General features: G+C 50.9%; 1 protein-coding gene and 1 long non-coding RNA gene across 2 annotated transcripts in view; both read left to right on the top strand.

Moving 5' to 3' along the window:
* The window catches only part of LOC310838216, a 69,051-nt gene that overhangs the window by 29,953 nt on the left and 15,425 nt on the right, over positions 1–23,673 (top strand). The gene's annotated exons all lie outside the window — the stretch shown is intronic.
* VPS52 (VPS52 subunit of GARP complex) lies at positions 132–23,540 on the top strand. Its single transcript, XM_083723748.1, has 20 exons — positions 132–520; positions 2,559–2,640; positions 3,479–3,531; positions 3,622–3,697; positions 3,927–3,994; positions 6,722–6,897; positions 7,178–7,328; positions 8,690–8,790; positions 10,061–10,193; positions 11,045–11,102; positions 11,684–11,817; positions 12,549–12,704; positions 13,113–13,231; positions 13,801–13,924; positions 15,183–15,278; positions 15,650–15,757; positions 18,895–18,960; positions 20,685–20,796; positions 22,374–22,492; positions 23,209–23,540. Exons 1-20 carry the CDS (start codon positions 395–397, stop codon positions 23,353–23,355), a joined length of 2,205 nt encoding a protein of 734 aa, XP_083579874.1. The 5' UTR covers positions 132–394; the 3' UTR covers positions 23,356–23,540.

Raw genomic sequence — 23,673 nt, forward strand, 5'->3', positions numbered from 1 at the left:
GAAGCGGGTAAAATGGGGTGCCGCCCCATTTCTGCTGGGAAATGCAATTACGTGTTAACACGTTTTCTATATCTATGGTCCAGGGAGGAGTTTCTCCAGTTGGCTGTGCTCCGCCCTGTAATGCCCGAGTAGGAAACAAGGAGGTGGAGCGGAAGGTTCCGTGAGAGCATATCTCCTCGCCGGAGGAAACAAGGCGTCCTTTTGGGGGTATCATGGGGAGGGGGAGGAGGAAGAGGGGTGCTCGACCACCACAACCCCTTCGAAGCTTCCGCCGCCTCAGCAGCCGACGAAGAGGTCTCCTATTGGGCCACTTCCGCAAAGCGGCCGCTGGGCATTCTGGGGCTTGTGGTTCTCCGTGTCGAAAAACCGGAAGCCGTTCCCCTGGAAGCCCCGGATGAGGAAGGCAGCGGCCCCGGGCGAAGCGGAGCCCGGAGAACAGCGGCGGAGGCGGCAGCAGAAGCAGGAGCAGCCGCAGCTCCGGGCGGGAGACATGGACGAGGAAGAGGCGGGGGACGGATCGGTGAGGGTCACGGACCTGCCCCCGTTTCCGGTCTCTGAGCCCCCGACTTCCGGTGTCTCATAAATAAAGGACACCCTCCTCTCGTTCCCCCTCTTTATCTTTTTCTCTTCAGTCGCGAAAATAATATTTGGGCTGGGGGTGGGGAATGTTCTGGCGACCTTTGACCCCGCCCCCCGCAGTCTCACGTCTTTGGCCGGTGCGCGTGCGCGGTGGGGCTTCCCCCTCTGCACCTGTTGGGCTCCTGCCTGTCGCTTTTAAGCAGTCGGAGCCCCTTTGGGCTGCAAAGAGGCAAAGCAGGGCAGAAACGCAGCTGGACAAGCCATAACGGGGAAGGCGGGCTGAATAATAATAGTAATAATAGTAATAATAATAATTATATTTTATATTATTTGCACCCTGCCCATCCGGCTGAGCTTCCAGCATATACAGAAACATAATGAACCATCAGACATTGCAAACTCCCCTCTTCTGGGCTGCGTTCAGGTGCCTCTGATCTGCCTCTTGAAAGCAGAACCTTTGCACTTTGGAACTCCCTGCCTCTTGACACCAGGCAGGCCCCTTCTCTGCGTTTTTTCCGGCACCAATTGAAGTCGTCTTTGTTTAAACAAGCCTGTCCAGGTGTTCAGAAAATCTGTATGCGTTTCTAGTTTATTCTGCTTTTAACTTTCCATTTGTTTAAAAGTCACAGTTGCAATTTTTAAAGTAATGACTTTACTGTTTTTGTCTTTCTTTCTAAACCACTTGGAGGTTTTCCCCTACAATCAAGCAGTATATAACTTTCATAAAATAAACAAACATTATTCTGCTCATTGCACCTATATTCTGCCTTCCCTCCAATGAGCTTGTGATCCCTGCCCTGACACACAAACACCGTTTTGTCCTCTGGACAGCCCCGCAGGGTAGAAACTGGCCCAAGGTCGCGCAGTGAGCCTCATGGCTGTTAAGGGATTTGAACCCGGGTCTTTGATTCGGTTGCTCTGGACTCCCCACCAGCTCACCTGGCCTTTGGCAGAAGCAGCCCTTGCCCATGTTGAGTTACAGCACCAGACTCAAAAGGGCAGCAAGGTTTTGGCTCAGACCCTGACCGTGTGTCTGCCAGTTAATGGCTTCCTCTCAGTCTGACTTATGGGGGGTTAAAATTGTGCCGAGTGGGACCATTTGTGTCTCCCCTCTGAGCTCCTTGCGGAAAACAGTAGCCAGTTCCTGGAGGGGAAAGTGGCTCTTGTGCTCAGATCCTGGCTCTTGTGCTCAGATCCTGCTTCCTGGTCTGCCCCACGGAGAACCTTAAGGTCCATAAATAGCAACACCCTAGAGCAGTGTTTCCCAACCTTGTGCCTACAGCTGTTTTTGGACTACAGTTCCCATCATCCCTTGCCACTGGTCTTGCTAGTCAGGGATGATGGGAGTTGTAGTTCAAAAACAGCTGGAGGCACAAGGTTGGGAAACACTGCCCTAGAGGTCCCTAAGGAAGTCAGATTAGCCCCAACCAGAGCCAGGGCCTTCTCAACACTGGCCCCGGCTTGTTGGAACGCTCTGTCTCATGAGACCAGGGCCCTGCAGGATCTGATTTCTTTCCGCAGGGCCTGTAAGACAGAGTTGTTCCGCGTGGCCTTTGGCTTGGAATCAACTTGATCCCCTTCCCCTTTTTCCTTTCTCCTCCTGTGATGGAACTCCTATTTGGGGACTTCCCTGGCTTTTTTCTGGCCCATGTAGGACCAGCCTGGATAGTTAGTCTTGGTGAAGACCTGATGTTTTCATCCCCAAAAAAGTGTTTGATTTGAGTTTCCATTGATATGAGGTTACATTTTAATGCTTTAATGTTGTATTTTAATCTTGTTTTTAAGTTGTATTTCAATCAATTTGTTTTTATATTGGTTGTTAGCTGCCTTGAGCCTGGTCTTGGCTGGGGAGGGTGGGGTATAAATAAAATTTATCATTATTATTATCATGGGCGCCTGGTTGGCCACTGTGAGAACAGAAGTCTGGACTCGATGGGCTCTTTTCTTGCGTCCCTAACCTTCCTTCCTCTGCCCTTTAGGGTCCGAGCGAGGAGGCCTTGCAGCTGAACCTGGGCGAGTTGGACCTGACCTCGGATGAGTTCATCCTGGATGAAGTGGACAGTAAGTTCTCCTCCTTCCCTCTCCTTCAGAGCTACTTGCTTTGGGAAGGGCCCCAAAGGGTCATCCATACTGACCTTTGTTCAAGGGAGGGCCAGGAAACTGTTCCACCTCCTCCTGGAGAGGAAACAGGGTTCAAAATCAGAGTTTCCCAGATCCTAAACTGACACTCTAAACCGTGGGTAGACAAACTAAGGCCTGGGGGCTGGATCAGGCACAATCACATTCTATCAGCATGTTTTTACATGAGTAGAATGTGTCCTTTTATTTAAAATGCATCTCTGGGTTATTTGTGGGGCATAGGAATTTGTTCATTCCCCCCCCCTTCAAAATATAGTCCGGCCCCCCACAAGGTCTGAGGGACAGTGGACCAGCCCCCTGCTGAAAAAGTTCACTGACCCCTGCTCTAACCACTACACCCCACTGGCTTCCTAGAGTCCTTCCGCTGTGGGAATTAAGCAGGTCAATAAATACAGGGAAAGGCAAACTCTTCGAGAAGGATCTGAAATGTTTCCCTTGGAGCTTGAATTTATTCTGGGTGGTTTCATTTGATGTTTTAACGGGTTGTAAACAGTGTTGAGATTTTTTCCCCCTTTAAAATATAAAGCAGCATTTTTGGGGCAGCAGGGTTTGGGGGGGGGGCTACCTGCCTTGAAAACAAGGGGGTGGGTTTCCCTCCTGCTCATGCCCTGCTCTGAGTTATGACCAGTGGGAAAACCTTTCCGTCTTGGCACGATTGCTCTGTCACGCCCCCATAGATTTTTTTTTGGGGGGGGGAGGCAGAGCAACCGTGTCCCGTCCCCCCCGGTCTTGACCTTGTTCTTTCTCCCCCCCCCCCCAGTTCACATCCAGGCCAACTTGGAAGATGCTCTGGTGCAGGAGGCGCTGAAGACGGTGAGAGGGGGGAGGTCTGCCGGGGCTGGGAGATGGGGAAGGGAGAGCGCCCCCCCCCAGGTGGTGACCCCTCCCCATTCTATCCCGCAGGGGGTGGACCTGAGGCACTACTCCAAGCAGGTGGAGCTGGAGCTGCAGCACATCGAGAACGCCTCCATCAAGGACTGTATCCTCAGAAGCAGAAGGGTTGAACGGGGCACCCAGAGGTCCTCTAGCTGAACCTATGCAAGGTGGAAAAGGCTCACCAGAGCCCAGGAACAGAGCTGGCTTGGCCTGGCTTTCTGCACGGGGGGTGGGGTCTGTGGAGTTTTGGGCGTGTACCCAAATGTTTGGAGGGGGAGCTTTCGTCGGCTGTCTCCTCCCAGCAGGCATTTCTCCTTAGTGGCCTCATCCAGACATCAAGGAGAGCAAGAACATTGCGTCGCTCCACACGCAGATCACGGCCTGCGACGCTGTCCTGGAGGTGAGGAGGGCCCCCCTCTGTAATATTAGTAATAATAGTAATAATAACACTTAATTGATGCTACAAAAAAACCAGCATAAAATACGGTATAAAACGTGAATAACAATAAAATCAAAAATCAATTTAGGGGGGAAATCCATCCAATAAACATTAGGGCTAGCTGGCTGAATTAGTCCTATCTGGGCCAGCGAGGAGACCAGGGGAGAATTAGCTGTGGGGTCTCAGAGCGGGTAATCTTCATAAAAAGGGGAGGGGGAGGGAAGGAAGGGGGAATAAAAGATCAGGCTAAGTTCAAATTGAAAGCCAGGCGGAACAGCTCTGTCTTACAGGCCCTGCGGAAGGAGGTTAAATCCTGCAGGGTCCTGGTCTCATGGGACAGAGCATTCCACCAGCCCGGAGCCATCACCGAGAAGGCCCTGGCCCTGGTGGAGGATAGTCTGACTTCCTTAGGGCCCGGGACCTCTAAACTATGGTTTTTCATGGACCTTAAGGTCCTCTGCGGGGCAGACCAGGAGAGGCTGTCCCGTAAATATGAGGGCCCTAAGCCACAAAGGGCTTTAAAGGTCAAGACCAGCACCTTAACTGTAGGCACCTTAACTGTTTTTAATCTCATCCTGCCTTCCTTGGGAAGGGGAGAGGGAGAGTCACGAAGCTGTATTTCACCCAAGCGCCAGTCTGAGGTGTCGTGCTCTGCTCTCCCTCTTCACGATGCCCCGATCTGTGCGCGGGAGCAAGACCCTACCCTGTTCTCAATGAATCACTGTGAGGCTCCTCCCTCCCAGAATCATATATAGGATTGTCGTTGGAAGAGACACCCGGCGGTCATCTAGCCCAACCCCCTTTAGCACAATCATCTCAGCTAAAGAATTTCTGACAGATGGCCATCCATTACAGTCATAACCTCTTGTTACGTTCAGTTCAGGTTACGTCTTTTCAGGTTGCGTCCCGCGGCGACCAGGATGTGCCAGAAAGGGTTACTTCAGGGTTTCACCGCTCGCGCATGCGCAGACGCTCAAAATGACGTCATGCGTAGAAGCGGTGAATCGCGGGATGCGCAGACGTGGGTTGTGTTCTGCTCGTGTTGCGAATGGGGCTCTGGAATGGATCCCATTCGCAACCAGAGGTACCACTGTATTATGTGTGATTATCGTTTTTGTGTTTCTTATACGTACTACTGGAAGAAGCATACGTGTGTGTGTGTGTGTGTGTATATATATATATATAATGTATATTGTTACGGAATAAATCTAGGTGTGAGGCTGCTCAGTCACTCAGCTCATCGGGCAGAGCCCACTGGTCCCTACGGAATTCAGTGGTACCTCGGGTTACAGACGCTTCAGGTTACAGACTCCATTAACCCTGAAATAATACCTTGGGTTAAGGACTTTGCTTCAGGATGAGAACAGAAATCGTGCTCCGGTGGCACAGCAGCAGCAGGAGGCCCCATTAACTAAAGTGGTGCTTCAGGTTAAGAACAGACCTCCGGAACGAATTAATTACTTAACCTGAGGTACCACTGTATTGTGATCTACCCTGAGGTATAAGGGTGTAGGGTGATATGCAAAATTGATTGATTGATTGATTGATTGATTGATAATATCATCATCGTCGTCGTCGTCCAACCACTGCTTCAAAACCTCCAAGGAAGGAGAGTCTACCGCCTTCTATCCCTCGGTCAAACAGGTCTGGCCGTCAGAAAGTTCTTCCTGTTGCTTAGCTAGAATCTCTTTCGAAGCCACGGATTCAAGTCCTGCCCTCCGAACAGCCCTTGATATATTTGAAGATGGCTCTCCTGCGAGCATCCCGATGGGGACGTTCAGGGGCAGCCAGCCAGCCATCTCCCACTGTCTTTGTCCACTGCTGCCCACCTGCAGCTCCTCAAAAGGATTTTTCCCTCTGCAAACAGAAAATTTTCTCCCCTCCAGTTAATCATTCCCAGAGGTAGACATCTCCTGAGCGAGGAGGTTCTGCTTTAGACATCCTGGCCGAGGGACATTCCCAGGGAGAGAGTCTGTCTCCTTACGTAGGTCTTGCCAGCAGGTATTAATAATAATAATAATAATAATACTGGTAATAATAAGAATGATAATAAATTTTATTTATACCCTGCCCTCCCCAGCCAAGACCGGGCTCACGGCGGCTAACACCAAATATAAAAGCAATCGATTGAAATACAGCTTGAAAAACAAGATTAAAATACAACAGTAAAACATTAAAACATTAAAATGCAGCCTCATTTCAGTGGAAACTCAAATCAAAAACTTTTTTGGGGATGAAAACGTCAAATCTTCACCAAGGCCAACTATCCTGACTGGTCCTACGTGGGCCAGAAAAAAGCCAGGGAAGTCCCCAAATAGGAGTTCCAACACAGAGGGAGAAAGGAAAAAAGAAAGAGGGGGAGGGAATCAAATTGATTCCAAGCCAAAGGCCAGGCGGAACAACTCTGTCTTACAGGCCGTGCGGGAATAAACCAGAAATCAGGCCCTGGTCTCATGAGAGAGAGCGTTCCACCAAGTTGGGGCCAGTGTTGAGAAGGCCCTGGCTCTGGTCGAGGCTAATCTGACTTCCTTAGGGCCCGGGACCTCTAGGGTGTTGCTATTTATGGACCTTAAGGTCCTCTGCAGGGCATACTGGGAGAGGCGGTCCCGTAGGTACGAGGTTCCTTGCTTCCTTCAGCCATTTCTCCCTAAGCATGACCCGCCTTTCCTTCCTCCCCGCATGTTGCAGCGCATGGAGGCCATGCTGAGCTCCTTCCAGTCCGACCTGAGCAGCATCAGCTGTGAGATCCAGACCCTGCAGGAGCAGTCGGTGGCCATGAACGTCCGGCTGCGCAACCGCCAGGCCGTCCGGGGCCGCCTCTCCCAGCTGGTGGACGAGCTGGTGGTCCCCAACATCATGATCAGGTCAGTGGCGCAGGTGGAAGGCGGGAGACGTGCCAGGCGAAAATGTCTCCCTCCGAAACAAAGACTGAAAAGTGGATAAGTTCAGATCCAAGCAATATTCACTGCTAGCCAGTCTTTCAGTGCAGTAGCAACGATGCACTCTGGAACTCCCTGCCACTTGAGTTTCAATCTCTTTTTAAAATCTTATTTTCAGTTTTTTGGGGGGGGAGTGGGTGGGAGACAGGAAGTCCTAGGGGTGAGTGTGTGACATCCCCTCCCCCCTGCCGTGTTGTCTTCCCAGCACCATCCTGGAGTCACCTGTGACGGACCAGGCCTTTCTGGAGCAGCTTCATGAGCTGAACAACAAGATCAACGCTGTGAAGGAGCAGGCTTTCCGTGAGACCATGGCCTGTACGGACGTGACTGACATCCTGGACAAGCTGAAAGCCAAGGTGAGGGGTGAGGGGACCCTCCTCCCCAGCTGAGCCCCCCCCATGACCCCCCCCATTCAGGGTCGGCACCTTGGTGAGTTGTCTCACCAAACGCAGCCCCTAGCAGGTTTCTTCTATCCATTCCTTGAAGGATGGATTTTTGTTCTTCCGGTTCATGAACGCCAGTCTTTTTGTTCCGTCAAAAGGGCACAGAAAGTCCATCCATGCCGTCCAATGTATTCCTGTTCTGTATTAAGATTTTTCTGATGTTGTAAGTAAGCCGGAACTGGTCTGTGACCGTAATAATAAAAATTCAATTCAATCACCCATGCCGTCCCTTAGCTAGACGGGGATACAATTCAAAAGGATTTTTTCCTCTCCTCTGCAAACATAACATTTTTTCCGTCCAGTTAATCATTTCTGTCACCCTCTCCCAAAAATTTACCAACGTAGGACATTGAACAAATGTCTTTTTTTTAAGAAGTACTGTCACAAGGGCGTTGTCATAGAGGCCAAGTTCCTGTTTCTATGTACATTCTATGCCCACATGTCTCCCTCTGGCACAACCTCTGTTGCTATTACCGTATTTTTTGCCCCATAAGACGTACCTGACCATAAGATTTTAGAGGAGGAAAGGGGGAAAGCCCCATTTTTGGGGGGGATCAGCTCACAGTTGTGCAGCTTCTTTTGCAAAGGGGAAAAGCCCTGGTTTTTTGAGGATCAGCTCAAAGTTGTTGAGCTTACTTTGCAAAGGGGGAAAAAATCCTGTTTTTATGGATTCAGCTCTGTTCTGTTCAATTCTGCAGCTTCTTTAGGAAAGGAAAGGGAGCTGTTTCTACAGTTTCCAGGCAGATATTCTAATCAGCCAGTCACATGTCGGTGGGGAAACAAACAGCCTCCGTCTGCAGAACATTAAAAAATGGAGGCCTGGGCAAGGGGCCGGAAAGGGAGCCAGCGATCGACCACACACCTGCTCCATAAGACGCACAGACATTTCTCCTTACTTTTTAAGAGGAAAAAAGTATGTCTTATGGAGCGAAAAATACGGTAGTTATTAAATTTCTACCGTGCCCTTCGTGATTGACCTCATATGTGGAGAGGCCTGAGTCCTGAGCTTTTTAAGTCCTGAGCTTTTTAAGACTTTATGGGTCAAAACCCGCCCTATGAATTGGACCCAGAAACTACTTGGCAGCCAGTGCAGAAATTTGTCAATTCTGAAGTGATTTGGGGGGGATTTTTTGAATGGGGAGCTGCTCCCTCCTCGCTCTGCGTTGCCCTGGAAGAAAGGCTGAGGCTGGGGGCTCTTCAGGACCCAAGCCAACCCCCCCCCCCGCCCTCAGTCCTCTTCCCTGACATGCCCCCCTCTCTCCCCCTCCTGCCAGGCGGTGGCCAAGATCCGGGAATTCATCCTACAAAAGATCTACTCCTTCCGCAAGCCCATGACCAACTACCAGATCCCCCAGAATGCCCTGCTCAAGTACAGGTAGGAAATTGCGGTGCCCTTTCAGGAGTCTCCCAGCATTCCCTGCTGCTGGCTGGGCCAATAAGAGAGCAGCCTCCCACAATCCCCTGCTTAGTTTCGTTTTCTGGCCACCCGCTGTGGACTGCCAACTCCCAGCAGCCCTTGCTCAGCCTGATCGGAAACATCAGGCGCCTGTGTGTGTTTGTGCGCCCTGCGTTATGAACACTCGTTTTATTTTCTTATTTATTCCATTTGCACAGCGCCCTTTCTCCAAAGATCCCAGGGCAGTGTGCAACTTTCAGAGCGTCACCTTTAGGAAACACCTGAAGGCAGCCCTGTCTAGGGAAATTTTTTAATGTCTGATGTTTTATTATGCTTTTTTATTTTAATGTTTTTAATATTTGATGTATTACTGTATTTTAATATTTGTTGGAAGCTACCCAGAGTGCCTGGGGTAACCCAGTCTGATGGGTGGGCTGCTGCTGCTGCTTCTGCTGTTGTTGGGTGGGCAGTTGCTGTTGTTTATTTTACACAGCATAATAATAAGATCAGCACAGTAATAGTTCCCCATGACTTGCTCAAAGCGTTGGTGCTGACCTTTAAAGCCCTAAACGGCCTCGGTCCAGTATACCTGAAGGAGCGTCTCCACCCCCATCGTTCTGCCCAGACGCTGAGGTCCAGTGCCGAGGGCCTTCTGGTGGTTCCCTCACTGCGAGAAGTGAGATTACAGGAAACCAGGCAGAGGGCCTTCTCGGTAGTGGCACCTGCCCTGTGGAATGCCCTCCCACCAGATGTCAAAGAGAAAAACAGCTACCAGACTTTTAGAAGACATCTGAAGGCAGCCCTGTTTAGGCAAGCTTTTAATGTTTGATGAATTACTGAATTTTAATATTTTGTTGGAAGCTGCCCACAGTGGCTGGCAAAGCCCAGCCAGATGGGTGGGGTATAAAGAATAAATTATTATTATTATTATTATTATTATTATTATTATTAAACGCCCAAAGACCTGGGAATGTTTTTGTCTGGCGTCTAGAGACATGCAATTATTGTGCCACCACAGAAAAGGCCCCCCTCTGGACCTCATGGGGAGGGGGGACACAGAGAAGGGTCTTGGATGGCAAACACAGGGTCTGGGTCAGCTCTTGGTGGGAGGCTGGTGTGCAAATTCCTCTGGCGTCATCCTGGCTCCCGAATTTCCCAGCATGCCTTGCTCAGGGCCAGGTCTGGAAGCGAAGTCTCCCCACTCGCTGTGTCCCCCAGTCTCTCTTTCTCTCCCCTTTTCTCTCTGCAGGTTCTTCTACCAGTTCCTGCTGGGCCACGAGCGCTCAGTGGCCAAAGAGGTCCGGGACGAGTATGTTGAGACCATGAGCAAAATCTACCTCAGCTACTTCAAGTCCTACACCAGCCGCCTTATGAAAGTGCAGGTGACTCTCCTTTAGATCACTCGTGCCCCCGAAGAGTAGGAACGGACCCCAAGAAAAGGACCCCAATGTGGGAATATTTGTGGGGCTCAAACCCACGGCCTAGAGATTAAGAGCCTTGTGTTCTGCCGACAGAACTACCTGCTCTTGTTTTTGCCATAAAGGAGTGTTAAATCATATAAAAAAGCGCTTTGGTAAAGATTCCATGATGCGTCTTAAGAGCAGTGGTTGTAAACAGAGGAAAACCAAATGTCAGATAAGTAAACCGCGAAATGTGGGTTGCGCTAGCTGAGCCTTGTGGACATAGCTTTTCCCTTTTCTTGCGAGGAATCCTGTTCGGAATAAGGGAATTTCCCTTAAAAAATGGGAAACGTTGACAGCTATGCTGGGGGATCCTGTCCAACTCTGCAATTCCATGATTTTAAGTACGGTTGCCCAAGGGCTAGAATAACAAAGTCCAAGTTAAAAAGCGGGAATGAATGTTGCGTTCACAAAAAGGGATAATATCAGCGTCTAGTTCCAGGTGTGCCAGGCTTGCGATGAGGCTCATCTGGAAAACGTGCATGCCGTGAAAGAATGCCAAATCATGTAAAACGTGCTTGGAGGTGCCAGTCCTCATGGAAATCTCAAATTACACATCATTTCCTCCGTTGTTTCAGTATTCCTGAGTGAGTGGTGTAAGGTTTCGAGGTGCTTCCCAGCGAACTGCAATTAATATTTGAGCTGGCAAGATTGCAAGATTGCTCAATATATCTATGCTGGTATCACCAGACGTATTCTGTGTTAATTTTGGGTGACAGCCGTCCGTCCATTCCTTCAAACTCCTCTCTCTCTCTCTTTCTCCCTGCCCGCAGTACGAAGAAGTGGCCGAGAAGGACGACCTCATGGGGGTAGAGGACACGGCCAAGAAGGATATCCTTTTTGCGGGGGACGACGGCACTTGCCCCTTTCCCAGCCTGGCCCCTGATAACGGGGTTGGAATAGATGACCTTTGGGGTCCCCCTCCAGTTGGGCTGGCTGCCAAACGGGAGCTTCGAGAGCTGCCTTCAACAGTTCCCTCTTGCGAGGGGCTTGGATCCTGAGCAGAACTCTCATTAACGTCTATTAAATTTATCAGTCACAATTTTTTTGCCATTGCAACTCAGAAAAAGCCACATTAAAACTGGGCAGGGACTGCATTTGAAACAGCCCACCTGCTCCCAAAGGCCACCATTGGCAGCCAAAGACCTGGCTAGGAATGAAATAATAATAATAATAGTAAATTAATTATATGCACCACCCATCTGACTAGGTTGCCCCAGCCACTCTGGGCAGCTTGAGGAGATGGTAGTGATGGCACCAGGTGAGCCTCCCAGGGAGAGATTTCCGCTAGTGGGGTGCCACCACCAAGAAGGCCCCGTTCCCGTGCTCCTTTTGGGGGGCACCCACAAGGTCTGGGTGGGGGTCTGCGTCCCTGGGCACGTTTCTCCCTTGACTCTCCTCGCTGCCGCCACGCTTTTTCTCAAAGCCGTCCCTCCGGAACCGCAACACCATTTTCACGCTGGGGAACCGGGGCAGCGTCATTGGGGGGGCCGAGCTGGAGGGCCCCATCATCGTCCCCCACTCTGCCCAGAAGAGCGACGTCCGGGTGAGTCCCTCTCTTTTAACCCCCTCCTTTCTGTCTCCCCCTTTTGGAGTGGGCCCTATGAAAAACATCTAAATATTAGGGATTCTTGGAGCAGCTGTTTGCACCACTTTTGAGCATAGCTGTCAACGTTTCCCTTTTTTTAAGGGAAATTCCTTTATTCCGAATAGGATTCCTCGCAAGAAAAGGGAAAAGTTGACAGCTATGCTTTTGAGGCTTATCATCATTATCATCGTTATTATTCAGTAAATTTGTATACTACCCTTTATCCATAGATCTCAGGGCGGTTCACAACATAAATGCTCTGAAGCCCTCCAGTGGGAGGGAGTTCCACAGGTTACGTCCTTTTAATCGGTACCGACTCCACCAGTTCCAGAGTTAGCTCTCCTCCAAGCTGGGCAGGATTTCACAGACTCCAATCGTGTCGCCTTCCCCCAACCCTACAATGTCCCTTTTCATGGGCTTCTTCCCATTTGGGGACATCAGTTGAGGACAGGCCAGATCCGGCAGCCGGGCTCCTCCTCCTTATGGAGCCTCCAGCCCAGAGGCAGTCTACCTGGATTCCCAGGTTCATTTGGCCCTTGCGAGAAGAGGCCGCTGGCCTGAGCTAGCTGTCTTCTTGGAGAAGGAATAGATTGGGGTGCCAGGCGTCTCTCCCCTCGGGGTGCAGGGAAGCTCTGCCTGCTGCTCTCCTGGTCCTGATCCTGACCCCCTTCTCTTCCCGCCCCCCCCAGTACCCCTTTGAGTCCCTCTTCCGCAGCCAGCACTTCGCCCTCCTGGACAACAGCTGCCGCGAGTACCTCTTCCTCTGCGACTTCTTCCTGGTGACGGGGACCCCCGCCCTGGACCTCTTCAACGCCGTCATGGGGAAGACGCTCACCATGTTCCTCGTGAGTAGGGGTGCCCGGGGAGGGGGGAGACTGCCAGGGACAGAGGAGGGAAAGGGACACCCTCCTTCATGTTCCCTTTCCCCACCTCTCCGAAGCATATGCTTCCAAGGAGCGTGACTTTGGAACTCCCTGCCTCTTGATGCACGGCAGGCGACTTCCCTGCATGCTATTCGGTGTCAGCCACGACTGGACCTAATGGTTAGGGGTCCCTTTACCTTTAATCTTATAATTGAAGTTAATTAAACTTTTTGTGTGAACTGCTTTAAAGTGGGGTTTTTTAAACACACACACATACAAACAGACCATCAGGTGGCATATAAATTTGTTGAAACAAATGACTAAATTGTTGGTTTGCCCTTTGGGTTTGTCTCTCACTCTCCCCCCAAAAACCAACAACAACAACGGCAGAAGCACATGGACGCTTACGTGAGCGACTGCTACGACAGCATCGCCGTCTTCCTCAGCATCCATATCGTCCTCCGCTTCAAAGCCATCATGGCCAAGCGAAACGTCCCCGCCATCGACAAGTGAGTGGGGAAGGGGCCCCTTCCCGGGGGGGGGGGGGGGCGGTCATAGCTGTCAACTTTCAGATTTGAAAATAAGGGATCAGCAGCCTCGAAAATAAGGAATCAGCAGCCTCAAAAATAAGGGATCAGCAGCCTCACCTGTCCTCACCTGTCCCGGGGACAGTCTACAGGATATCTAACAATCCAGGATAGCAGTGGGAAACGGTGCTGGAATAAGGGAATTTCCTGCAAAAAAAGGTTGACAGCTATGGGGGGGGGGGTCAACCAGTCCAATCCAGTTCAGGGATCTCAGCTCAAAAGATCCCTGGCAGACGGCTTCCCGCCCTCTTCTCCATCGCCTCCTGCAGAGCAGGATTCCCCCTGGACCCGCCTGACAACGGAAGTCTTTCTCCCAGCCTTGTTCTCCTGCCGGGTTGAGGGCGATCTTCCCCCTGGCCAGACTTCTGGTCTCCAGCTTTGGGGGGGGGGTCCCTAAGGTGCTGGATCTCGGGATATCTCCGTCAAATATAAATATTAAGCGAGGAATCCTGTCTGCCTGCTCTCCCCTGCTCCCCGCCCCGGACATGCAGGTATTGGGACAGGCTCCTGGAGATACTGTGGCCGCGCTTTGAGCACATCCTGGAGCTGAACATTCAGAGCATCCAGAACACCGACCCCCAGAAGCTAGGCTTCCTCGACACCCGGCCCCACTACGTGAGTCTGGGGAGGGGGCGCCACACCATTTGAATCCCTTCCAAGGGAATCGGAAACAGTTTAATGAGGGATATAGCCCAGGGTTTGGTTTGTTCTTGTGCTTGCTTTCAGTATGTGTCTTGTGTCTTGCGTATATCGATCTCTGGCAAGCAAGCAGCCTGATAAGCAGTAATGACTCTCCGTCAGTTTTATGTATGTTTATTTGCAAGAAAAGCACATCCAGAGCACGGCTTTCTGCATTCTCTCATTAACGACAGTTGATCAGTCTGAATCATCGTCCCTCCCCCAACAGGAAGAATGCCACAATCCGGCTTTTCTTCTTCTTCCCTTCTGTTGCTCTCTGAGCTTAACTCGCCTCCTAGTACGGGGACTGGCCGGCTAGTCTGCCTCCTCCCCACTCCCAGAAGACACAGTCTCAGACTCTGGCTTATCTGCTGGCTGCCTGGCAACACTCTGGCCACCTTCCAACTCTCCCTCTCCTTTAGAGCTAACAGCATCTTCCTTGGGAAGGAGTGGGGCCGAGCTGTCCTTTCCAGATTCTGACAGCCAGCTCTCATCTGCAGAGTCGGCCCCTTGCTCGCTTAGCTCAGTTTCTGAGGCCGACTCTTCCACGGCGCTCTGGGGGGGCCACGTTCCTGACATTGTGTTTTTATGCTGCGAGCTGCCCTGAGACCTTCAGATGAAGGGGGTGGTATACCAATGTAATAATCATAATAACAATAACAATAATGCCATGTGAGGCTTCCCTCCTGACTGTTCAGAGCCTGGCCATGGGAAGAGCGAACCCAGAGGATGCTGGGCGGTTTGGTTTTATCTTCCTTAGAAGTTCTGATTTTGTTTGTCGAAAGCATTTTGGCCAGCTCAAAAGAGGCTCCCGCAGTGTGGCTTCCAAACGCCTTAGGGGTGGTAAAGGCAGCCTCTGCACACACACACACACACACACACACACACACACACAACTCAGGCTCGCATCTCCAGTACATGACACAAAAGGAAAAAGGGCTGCGGGGGGATGAGGGGGAAAGCAAGCTCAGATGCCAACTTTCAGCCCCCTCAAAGTTGGTGGGCCTTGCCATTGCCCCTTTCCCACAAGCTTACCTGCAAAACACCCCCCCCCCATATTTTATTCAAGTTGGCATCCCTGGCCCTCTCTCTCTCCCTTTCATGCAACTGGAAAAGCCTGACAGAGCCGCTCTGGGGTGCACATTCACCGCTCCCCAAGCACGCTCATCTACTAACCCTCTCCCTTCACCCCCAGATCACCCGGCGGTACGCAGAGTTCTCCTCGGCCATTGTCAGCATCAATCAGACGTTCCCCCACGACCGGACGCTGACTCTGCTGGGGCAGTTGCAGGTAAGGTGGGGGCTAATTTAGTCATCATTACTTGTATTAGAGCATTTGCACCCGACTCTCCCAGAAAGGGACTTGGGTTCAATCAAAACGAGACACGTAGGCTCTCAGTCTTAAAAAGAAAAGAAAAACAGCAACAACATGCAAGGGAAAAGGTATAGGGAGGGAAGAGAAAAAACTAAAACTCAGGCAGTAGCATGTAAACAGGTGTCCCTGTTGGCGTACGCTGGCTTATGGCTACCTGGAAAATGGGGGGGCCTTCAGAGGAACAGGCCCCCGCCCCTGCCCCACCCTGTGATGCTGTTGCTTCTTTCTTGGGAGGGGAATCCATTTAAAGCAACCACCCCCTTTCTCTCACTTTCTCCCTCTTCCAGACGGAGGTGGAGAATTTTGTCCTGCGGGTGGCGGCCGAGTTTTCCTCGCGCAAAGAGCAGCTCATCTTTCTCATCAACAACTATGACATGATGCTGGGCGTCCTCATGGTAAGGAGTGGGTCCCGGGGAGCTGGGCTCCTGAGCCCCATGCACTTGGGGGGCCGGAGGCCGAGATCTCCCAGCCCTGGGGGGTCTCCGGTTGATGGGCAGCCGGGCAGCCATCGTCCCGGCGGTTGGACGATGAGAAGCCTTGCTTCCTTTTTTCCTCCTGTCCTGAATTAGGCTGTTGAAACCAAGAGAGCTTGAGAACATGGAGCTATAGACTCCCAGGGCTGGAAAGGGACCCCCAGCGGCCATCTAGCCGATGATTTATTAAATTTATGTACCGCCCTTTATCCAGGGACCGCAATGCGGTTTGCAGCATAGGACACAAAATACGTAGGCCGTGTATACATATGAACCGTCCTGACATCCTTTTTTATAATTGACCTCACCTCCAAAGGGGGATTGTTGGGTTGATATTTATAATTATAATTTATTTATACCCCGCCTTTTCTCCCTGACAGTGATTCAAGGTGGCTTACAGATAAATTATGCATTTTGTGTTTTTTACATTGTGATTTTATGTTGTGAGATCTATGGGCATTGGGCATTATACAAACAAACTAAAGAAAGGTGCTCTCCTCCATGGTCTCCCAAGTCAGACAGATGAGGCGAAAAACAAGAAAACAAATATTCTGAACGAAACAGTGGATGTATGATTTTTGTGGTTCATGCTGTGGCCACAGACATGTGATCTGATGGTGAATTTGGGGAGACCCAATGTAAAAATCCTGAGGATCCATGGGCTTTTACCTCCCCCCTCCCAGGCAGCCTCATTTATTGCTAGCATCCCTTATCTCCCTCCTGATCCCTTACCAATCAGCTGCTTCCTTTCAGCACTCCCTTCCCTCTTGTTTGCCTTAGTTTCTTTTCCTTAGCTGGAGAAGTTTTTTGCTCCTCTTTTTCTTCTAATTTCTCTCCTTATTGCTTTAATCTTCCTGTCTCCCCCCTTTGCAAGTTTGCTGCCTTTACCTCCCCCCTCCCAGGCAGCCTCCCAGGCAGCCTCTAGCCTCCCTTATCTCTCTCCCCCACCCCCGATCGGCAAATGATCAGCGGCTTTGTTTCAACACCCCCTTCCCTCTTTCAAAAAGAAAAAGAAAAAAGCATGATCTGCTTTTTGCCCCTGGGCAATTCAGCTCCAGGGACCACGCATTCGCCCCATAAGACACACAGACATTTCCCCTTATTTTTTAGGAAGAAAAAAGTGTGTCTTATGGAGTGAAAAATACTTGTGTGTGTACACACACACATATATATGTATGTATGTATGTATATGTGTGTGTGTATATATATATATATATATGTATGCAGGTTTTGGTGTCCTCGGGTGTCTTCCCGTGTAAAAGTTGGGGTGTCTAGGCGACGTTTCGACGAGGTCTCACTCGTCATCTTCAGGCTGGTGCTTTCGGCTTCTTGTTACTGGAACAGAGCGGGATCTCAATGTTTGAGTTCCTATAAATACTGTAGAGGGGGTGTGGTGTCTAGCCTCCAATGTTCTGGGCAGAGAGGAAGTTCCCAGGCTAGTGTGCCTTTTCTTCTTTTGTTCCTTAATTACTTGAGAGATACCTTGAGTGATTTCTTGAGTGATATCCTGAGTACCACTTAGGTGGGTCATTAGGTGTGGATTAGTTGCTAAAGTCTTTGTGTCTTGACCTCTTGAACTTTGTGAAGAGTTTTCCTGAGAAGATGGCTGTATTGCACTTAGTTGTGCTTTGGCTTGGCTTCGTGTATAGGGGCGAGCTGTGGTTTTGTGGCTTGTGTCAGCCAGATCTGTGTAGGGATTGCAGGGGGGTGCAGCATCCGGAGGTGCCACCATGGATTGGCTACTGGATGGTGTCAGTAATTCATCTGTGGAGAGGGTCTGGGTTTGGGTCTGGTGTGGTTGATTGGTGTTGGCGTTCTGTGTGCCTCTGGATCTGGTGTCAGTTTTTGTGGGGAGGGCTAATTTCCAGATGTCTGGCAAGCGGGATGTGTCGTCACGCTTGTTCATGTTGTGAGGGTGTTTCTCTATCTCGATGGCTTCCATGATTATTCTCTTGTGGTGATGTTCCGTGTTAAAGAGCAATTTGGAATCTGCAAAATTAATTTCGTGTCCTGTTTCTTTCATGTGTTGGAAAAGAGAGGAAGTTTTTTCTTCTTCTGCCAGACATCTGGAAATTAGCCCTCCCCACAAAAACTGACACCAGATCCAGAGGCACACAGAACGCCAACACCAATCAACCACACCAGACCCAAACCCAGACCCTCTCCACAGATGAATTACTGACACCATCCAGTAGCCAATCCATGGTGGCATCTCCGGATGCTGCACCCCCCTGCAATCCCTACACAGATCTGGCTGACACAAGCCACAAAACCACAGCTCGCCCCTATACACGAAGCCAAGCCAAAGCACAACTAAGTGCAATACAGCCATCTTCTCAGGAAAACTCTTCACAAAGTTCAAGAGGTCAAGACACAAAGACTTTAGCAACTAATCCACACCTAATGACCCACCTAAGTGGTACTCAGGATATCACTCAAGAAATCACTCAAGGTATCTCTCAAGTAATTAAGGAACAAAAGAAGAAAAGGCACACTAGCCTGGGAACTTCCTCTCTGCCCAGAACATTGGAGGCTAGACACCACACCCCCTCTACAGTATTTATAGGAACTCAAACATTGAGATCCCGCTCTGTTCCAGTAACAAGAAGCCGAAAGCACCAGCCTGAAGATGACGAGTGAGACCTCGTCGAAACGTCGCCTAGACACCCCAACTTTTACACGGGAAGACACCCGAGGACACCAAAACCTGCATTCCTGTACCCGTGAAAATCTACGAAAGCAAATATATATGTATATGTATATATATGTGTGTGTGTGTATATATATGGTGGTATACAAATTTGATTAACGTTAGTGTGGCAAAGGTAAAAGAGATCCACCATTCTGCTCCTGAGCATCCAATTTGCTCCCTTGGCAGACCCAAGGGGGGGGGGGGGAGGGAAAAGCAGGAGCAGGTTGTGTGGGGCAGAGGTCTGCCCCCTCCCTGCCCTGGCGGAGAGAGGAAGGCCTGGCTCTGCCCGCGAGGGGAGGGGGCGGGGGTAGCAAAGGCCCCTTTCCCTCTGCCCCCCTCTGTGACACCCCTCTTCCCATCTTCCCAGGAGAGAGCAGTGGAGGAGAGCAAGGAGGTGGAGGGATTCCAGCAGCTGCTGAACGCTCGGACGCAGGTAAGCAAACAGAGCTGCACCCAAGGAGGGCACGGTTGCACCCATACCTGTGCCCCCTCTCAAAGGGTGCTGTGGGTGGGAGACGAGTTCGAGGCAGGCTCCAGGAAGGCCCTGTGCTGCTGGCTTCAGCCGTGGAGCCAGGCCGCAGTTTCCTCTCCCCGTCCTTTGGGGGGTTTGGCCCTCCTTCCAACATGAGGGCTAGGAACTTGAAGCCGATGCAGCACACCACTGAGAATTTATCAGCTGCCCTGGCGGGGAGGGGTAGTCTCTCTGGTGGGGGGCATGTCCTGCTCCTTCGGGGGTCCTTTGTCCCTATCTTGCACTTGGCTCTCACCTGCCGGCATGCAATAGCAAGAAAAAAGCCCACCAAGAACTCAGGTTTCAATAGTGGGAGTGGTCTCTACTCGCACACCACACACTTCTCACAGCCCAAAGTAGAGCTGAAATAAAAACCAGGAGTGACCTTCTTTCTATAAAAACTTCTGATAAACCCAAAGAAAACCGCATATATTCAGCGTTGCAGTTCTCACAGCGTTGCAGGCGCTCTTGAAACTTATTTTGGCCTGAGTTCTTGGTGTGCTTTTTTCTTGGCATGCGACAGCAGCCACAACCTAGGGAACGGCTTCGACTGGCTGGCTGAACCAGGAGAGGGAAGCCAAGGGGTCTCAAGCCCTCTGGGAGTTGGGGGCTTCCCCTGTGTGTGAAGACCGATGGAGCAGGCGAGACCAAGAGGGGCTTTGACTGCTCAGAAGGCAGTTTTCTAGAGGGCCGGGCAGGGCAACCGGGGTTTGCCAGTCTGGGAGAGGGAAAAGGAAGGCTCTGGTCCTGAACATCTGCTGCCTTGAGGGACATCTAGGGAAGGAGGAAAGGCTTGCGTCGTTTTGGGGCCTTGAACGCAGCAGAAACGTGTGACGCTGCAGTTACAAGTCACCACAGGAGGGGCTGTGGACTTCATTCCATTGCCAAAGACAAACCTGAGCTCCCGGTGCTAGAAACTAGGGGGAGCCCTTTCAAACGGCGCTGGAAGCACGTGAATGGGGTGGCCGTAGGGGGAGCTTGGTCCTCGAGACGCCTGTGGGGCTGGGAGGGCATTTGAGCTTCCCAGAAATTCCAGTGGGGCTCTCCAACGGGCGGGCGGTTGTGATCTGGGTCCCTCCGCAACGGTTCTCAACCTGTGGGTCCCCAGATGTTGTTGGACTACATCTGTTAGTTTCTGTTTCTCCCTGAGCAGCTGCGTGGAGTCACAGGACTCTGTTTACATTCCTGGGATTCCATACTATTGGAGTCTCACGGGAAAAGAGACGGGATGTGACGTTAGTGGTTTCCTGGTTCCTTTGTTCCTTTGTTCGGTTGCTCTCTGCTCTCACAGGGAGTGGATGTATATTTCTTTGCTCTCTGCATAGCTAGAAAATAAAGCATAGCAATGTAGCTCATACTATCTCATCCTTCCGCCTGCTGTTTTGATGCTCTGCTGGGACGACGCGCCTGAGCTCTGGCCTTGCTAGCTAGGGGTGATGGGAGTTGTAGTTCAACAACATCTGGGGACCCATAGGGGGAGAAAGGCTGCTCCAGAGGTTCGCAGACTCCGACTCCCATCACCCCCTGGGTTGTACACCCTTATTTTCCGGGGCTTCTGGGAGATGGAGTATAGCGAACGGAGGGCGGCTCCGCTGGGGGTCTCTTCCATCCTTCCTTCTCCCTCTCTCCCCCTTTCTCCTTTGCAGGAGTTCATTGAGGAGCTCCTGGCGCCCGGTTTTGGGGGAATGATTGCCTTCGTGAAGGAAGCGGAGGCCCTGGCAGAACGAGGCCAGATGGAGAGGCTGCGCGGGGAGGAAGGTGAGGGGTTTGGCAGGTGGGGAGAAGCAAGGAGGCAGGAATCCTAGAGTTGGGACCCCGAGGGTCATCCAGCCCAACCCCCTGCAGTGCAGGGAATATTTTGCCCAATGTGGGACTTGAACCCATGGCTAGGGTGGATAAAAAAAAACAATTTTAAAATAAAGTAAAAATCAAAGTTCAAAACATTTTTTAAATTATTATTTAAATTGGATTTTTGAAATAAAATACTTTTGAAGGAAAAATCTTTCTAAATATAGTTTTCTATTTAAGTTCCATTATAGTCCAAAGGCTATTCATCAGGAAACAAGGATTTGTTTTAAGTTTTTCATGTGTGCTAAAACTCAATCTAAGGTGTGTTGTGTGTTGTTGTTGTTTTTTTAAAAAAAGTTTAACCACATCAGTTAATAAACTATAATGCTATAATGTTATTGTTTTAGCTAAATAATTTTTTATTAAGGAAATGATTAGTTATCTCTTTCCAACAAAGTACAGCAGAAAAATTGTCCATATATAAACAGTTAACTTACTAAACCTCACAATGATGTCATTATTATCGCTCTGTGTATTTCTAATAGTATAACCAAATCAGTAATTTTTTATATGACTGTAAAAATGACTTCCAAAAAGGAAACCTTCATCTTGTTGTAAATATTAAGATTATACCAGCAATAATGAGTCTTTCTGTAAAAAAAAAGATTTCAAGTCTAGTGATCGATTTGATTTAGATCATGGGTAGGCAGATTAAGGCCCGTGGGCAGGATGAATCCAGCCCGCGGACGTTCCAGGAATCAGTGTGTTTTAACATGAGTAGAATGTGTGCTTTTATTTAAAATGCATCTCTGGGTTATTTGTGGGGCATAGGAATTTGTTCATTTCCCCCCCCCCCAAAAAAATACATTGTCCGGCCCCTCACAAGGTCCGAGGGACAGTGGACAGGCCCCCTGCTGGAAAAGTTTGCTGACCCCTGGTTTGGATCAAATCCACCCTGCCCACGGCCCGGAGGCTGAGAGTCTCATTTGCTACCGACGGAGCAATTTATGGAGTTGTAGGGATGGAAGTGGGTCCCCCGAAGGTCATCCAGCCCAACCCCCCTCCCTGGTACAGTGCAGGAGTTGGTGTCCGTCTTAAAGGTAAAGGTACCCCTGCCCGTACGGGCCAGTCTTGCCAGACTCTGGGGTTGTGCGCTCACCTCACTCTATAGGCCGGGAGCCAGCGCTGTCTGCAGACACTTCCGGGTCACGTGGCCAGCGTGATGAAGCTGCATCTGGCGAGCCAGCGCAGCACACGGAAACGCTGTTTACCTTCCCGCTAGTAAGCGGTCCCTGTTTATCTACTTGCACTTAAGAGTGCTTTCAAACTGCTAGGTTGGCAGGCGCTGGGACCGAGCAGCGGGAGCTCAGCCCGCCGCGGGGATTCGAACCGCCGACCATGCGATCCGCAAGCCCTAGGCGCTGAGGTTTTACCCACAGCGCCACCCGCGTCCCTGCCGTCCGTCTTACCTCTGCTTAAAAAACCTCCCAGAGGAGGAAAGTCCCTCTTCAATGCCCCCACCCAAATCTCCCCCCTTCCCCTCTCAGCCCGGGTGACGCAGCTGGTGCGCGGCTTCGCGGGGACCTGGAAGGCGGCGGTGGAGTCTCTCAGCCAGGATGTCATGCGCTCCTTCACCAACTTCAAGAACGGCACCACCATCATCCAGGTGGGCCCCGTGGGCACGGAAGGGTTAATGGGTGCCGTGGGGGGGGGAGGGAGGGAGTGTCCACAACACCCCCCCATTGAAAAGACAGAGGGCCGCCCCATGGCTTGTGGAAGCCCCAACCTGAGCAAATTCAGGAAGAGCTGGTGTGACTTGACGTCTCCATCCCAAAAACAGTTTTGGATCTGAGTTTCCATTGAAATGAGGCTGTGTTTTAATGTTGTATTTTAATCTTGTTTTTAAGTTTCAATCCATTTGTTTTTATATCGGGTGTTAGCCGCCCTGAGCCCGGTCTAGGCTGGGGAAAGCGGGGTATAATTAAAATTTATTATTGTGTGTATTATTGCACCATCCAGGTTTTCCCCTAAATCCCCCCCCCCCCAAGGGAACAGGGCAGGATTTGGCTGAGGTCCCACAATCGCAAATCCCAGAAATCATCTTTAAAACCCCCTAGGCTCTCCCCCCACCCAATTTCAAATGGTTCTTGCACCCCCCAAAAACCCCCAGCTGCTTCCTGCTTGTAGAATCCCAGGGGACCCCCAAAGGTCATCCAGCCCAACCCCCATAGCACTTAGTACGGGGTGTCCATTTGTTGTTCCGGGGGGGGCTCTCCGCTGTGCCCTTGTGTGTTCTCCGGGGGGGGGGGGTGCCTGTGACCTTCTCCCCACCCCCACCCCGTGTCTCTTATCTCACCCCCCGACCCCCCTCTCTCCCCACAGGGGGCCCTGACGCAGCTAATCCAGTATTACCACCGCTTCCACAAGGTCATGGCGCTGCCCCCCCTCAAAGCCCTCCCCGTCCGGTCTGAGCTCATCAACATCCACCACCTGATGGTCGAAGTCAAGAAGCACAAGCCCAACTTCTGAGCTGGGGGGGGGCGGTTGGTTTTGTGCATGGCAGGTCGTGTTTTGGGGGAGAGGCCCTATCACTGCTTCCCCCCCCCATCGCTCCATGATCTCCATGGTGTGGGGGGCAGCCCTGTTTTGGGACCACGTCTCCCGTTTGTCTCTCTGTCTTGCTTTGTACAGTGGAAATAAATTCTCTAGCAACTGACGCCTGGGATCCATCGTTTCATTGCCAGGAGGAAAAAAAGGGAGGAGGGCCGTTTATTTCTCCTCCTCCAGGAGGTTTTTTAAGAGAATCACAGCGCTGGAAGGGGGCCTGGAGGTCATCTAGCCCAGCCC

Source organism: Podarcis gaigeae, assembly GCF_964106915.1.
Source record: "Podarcis gaigeae genome assembly, chromosome: 2".
Lineage (NCBI taxonomy): Eukaryota > Metazoa > Chordata > Lepidosauria > Squamata > Lacertidae > Podarcis > Podarcis gaigeae.

Bases quoted from the DNA above. Each gene is read 5' to 3' on its own strand.
- VPS52 (XM_083723748.1), top strand. From the start codon at position 395: ATGAGGAAGGCAGCGGCCCCGGGCGAAGCGGAGCCCGGAGAACAGCGG. The intron at 13,232-13,800 runs GTGAGTGGGGAA...CCGGACATGCAG, and splicing joins AACGTCCCCGCCATCGACAA to GTATTGGGACAGGCTCCTGG. The intron at 18,961-20,684 runs GTAAGCAAACAG...TCTCCTTTGCAG, and splicing joins TGCTGAACGCTCGGACGCAG to GAGTTCATTGAGGAGCTCCT.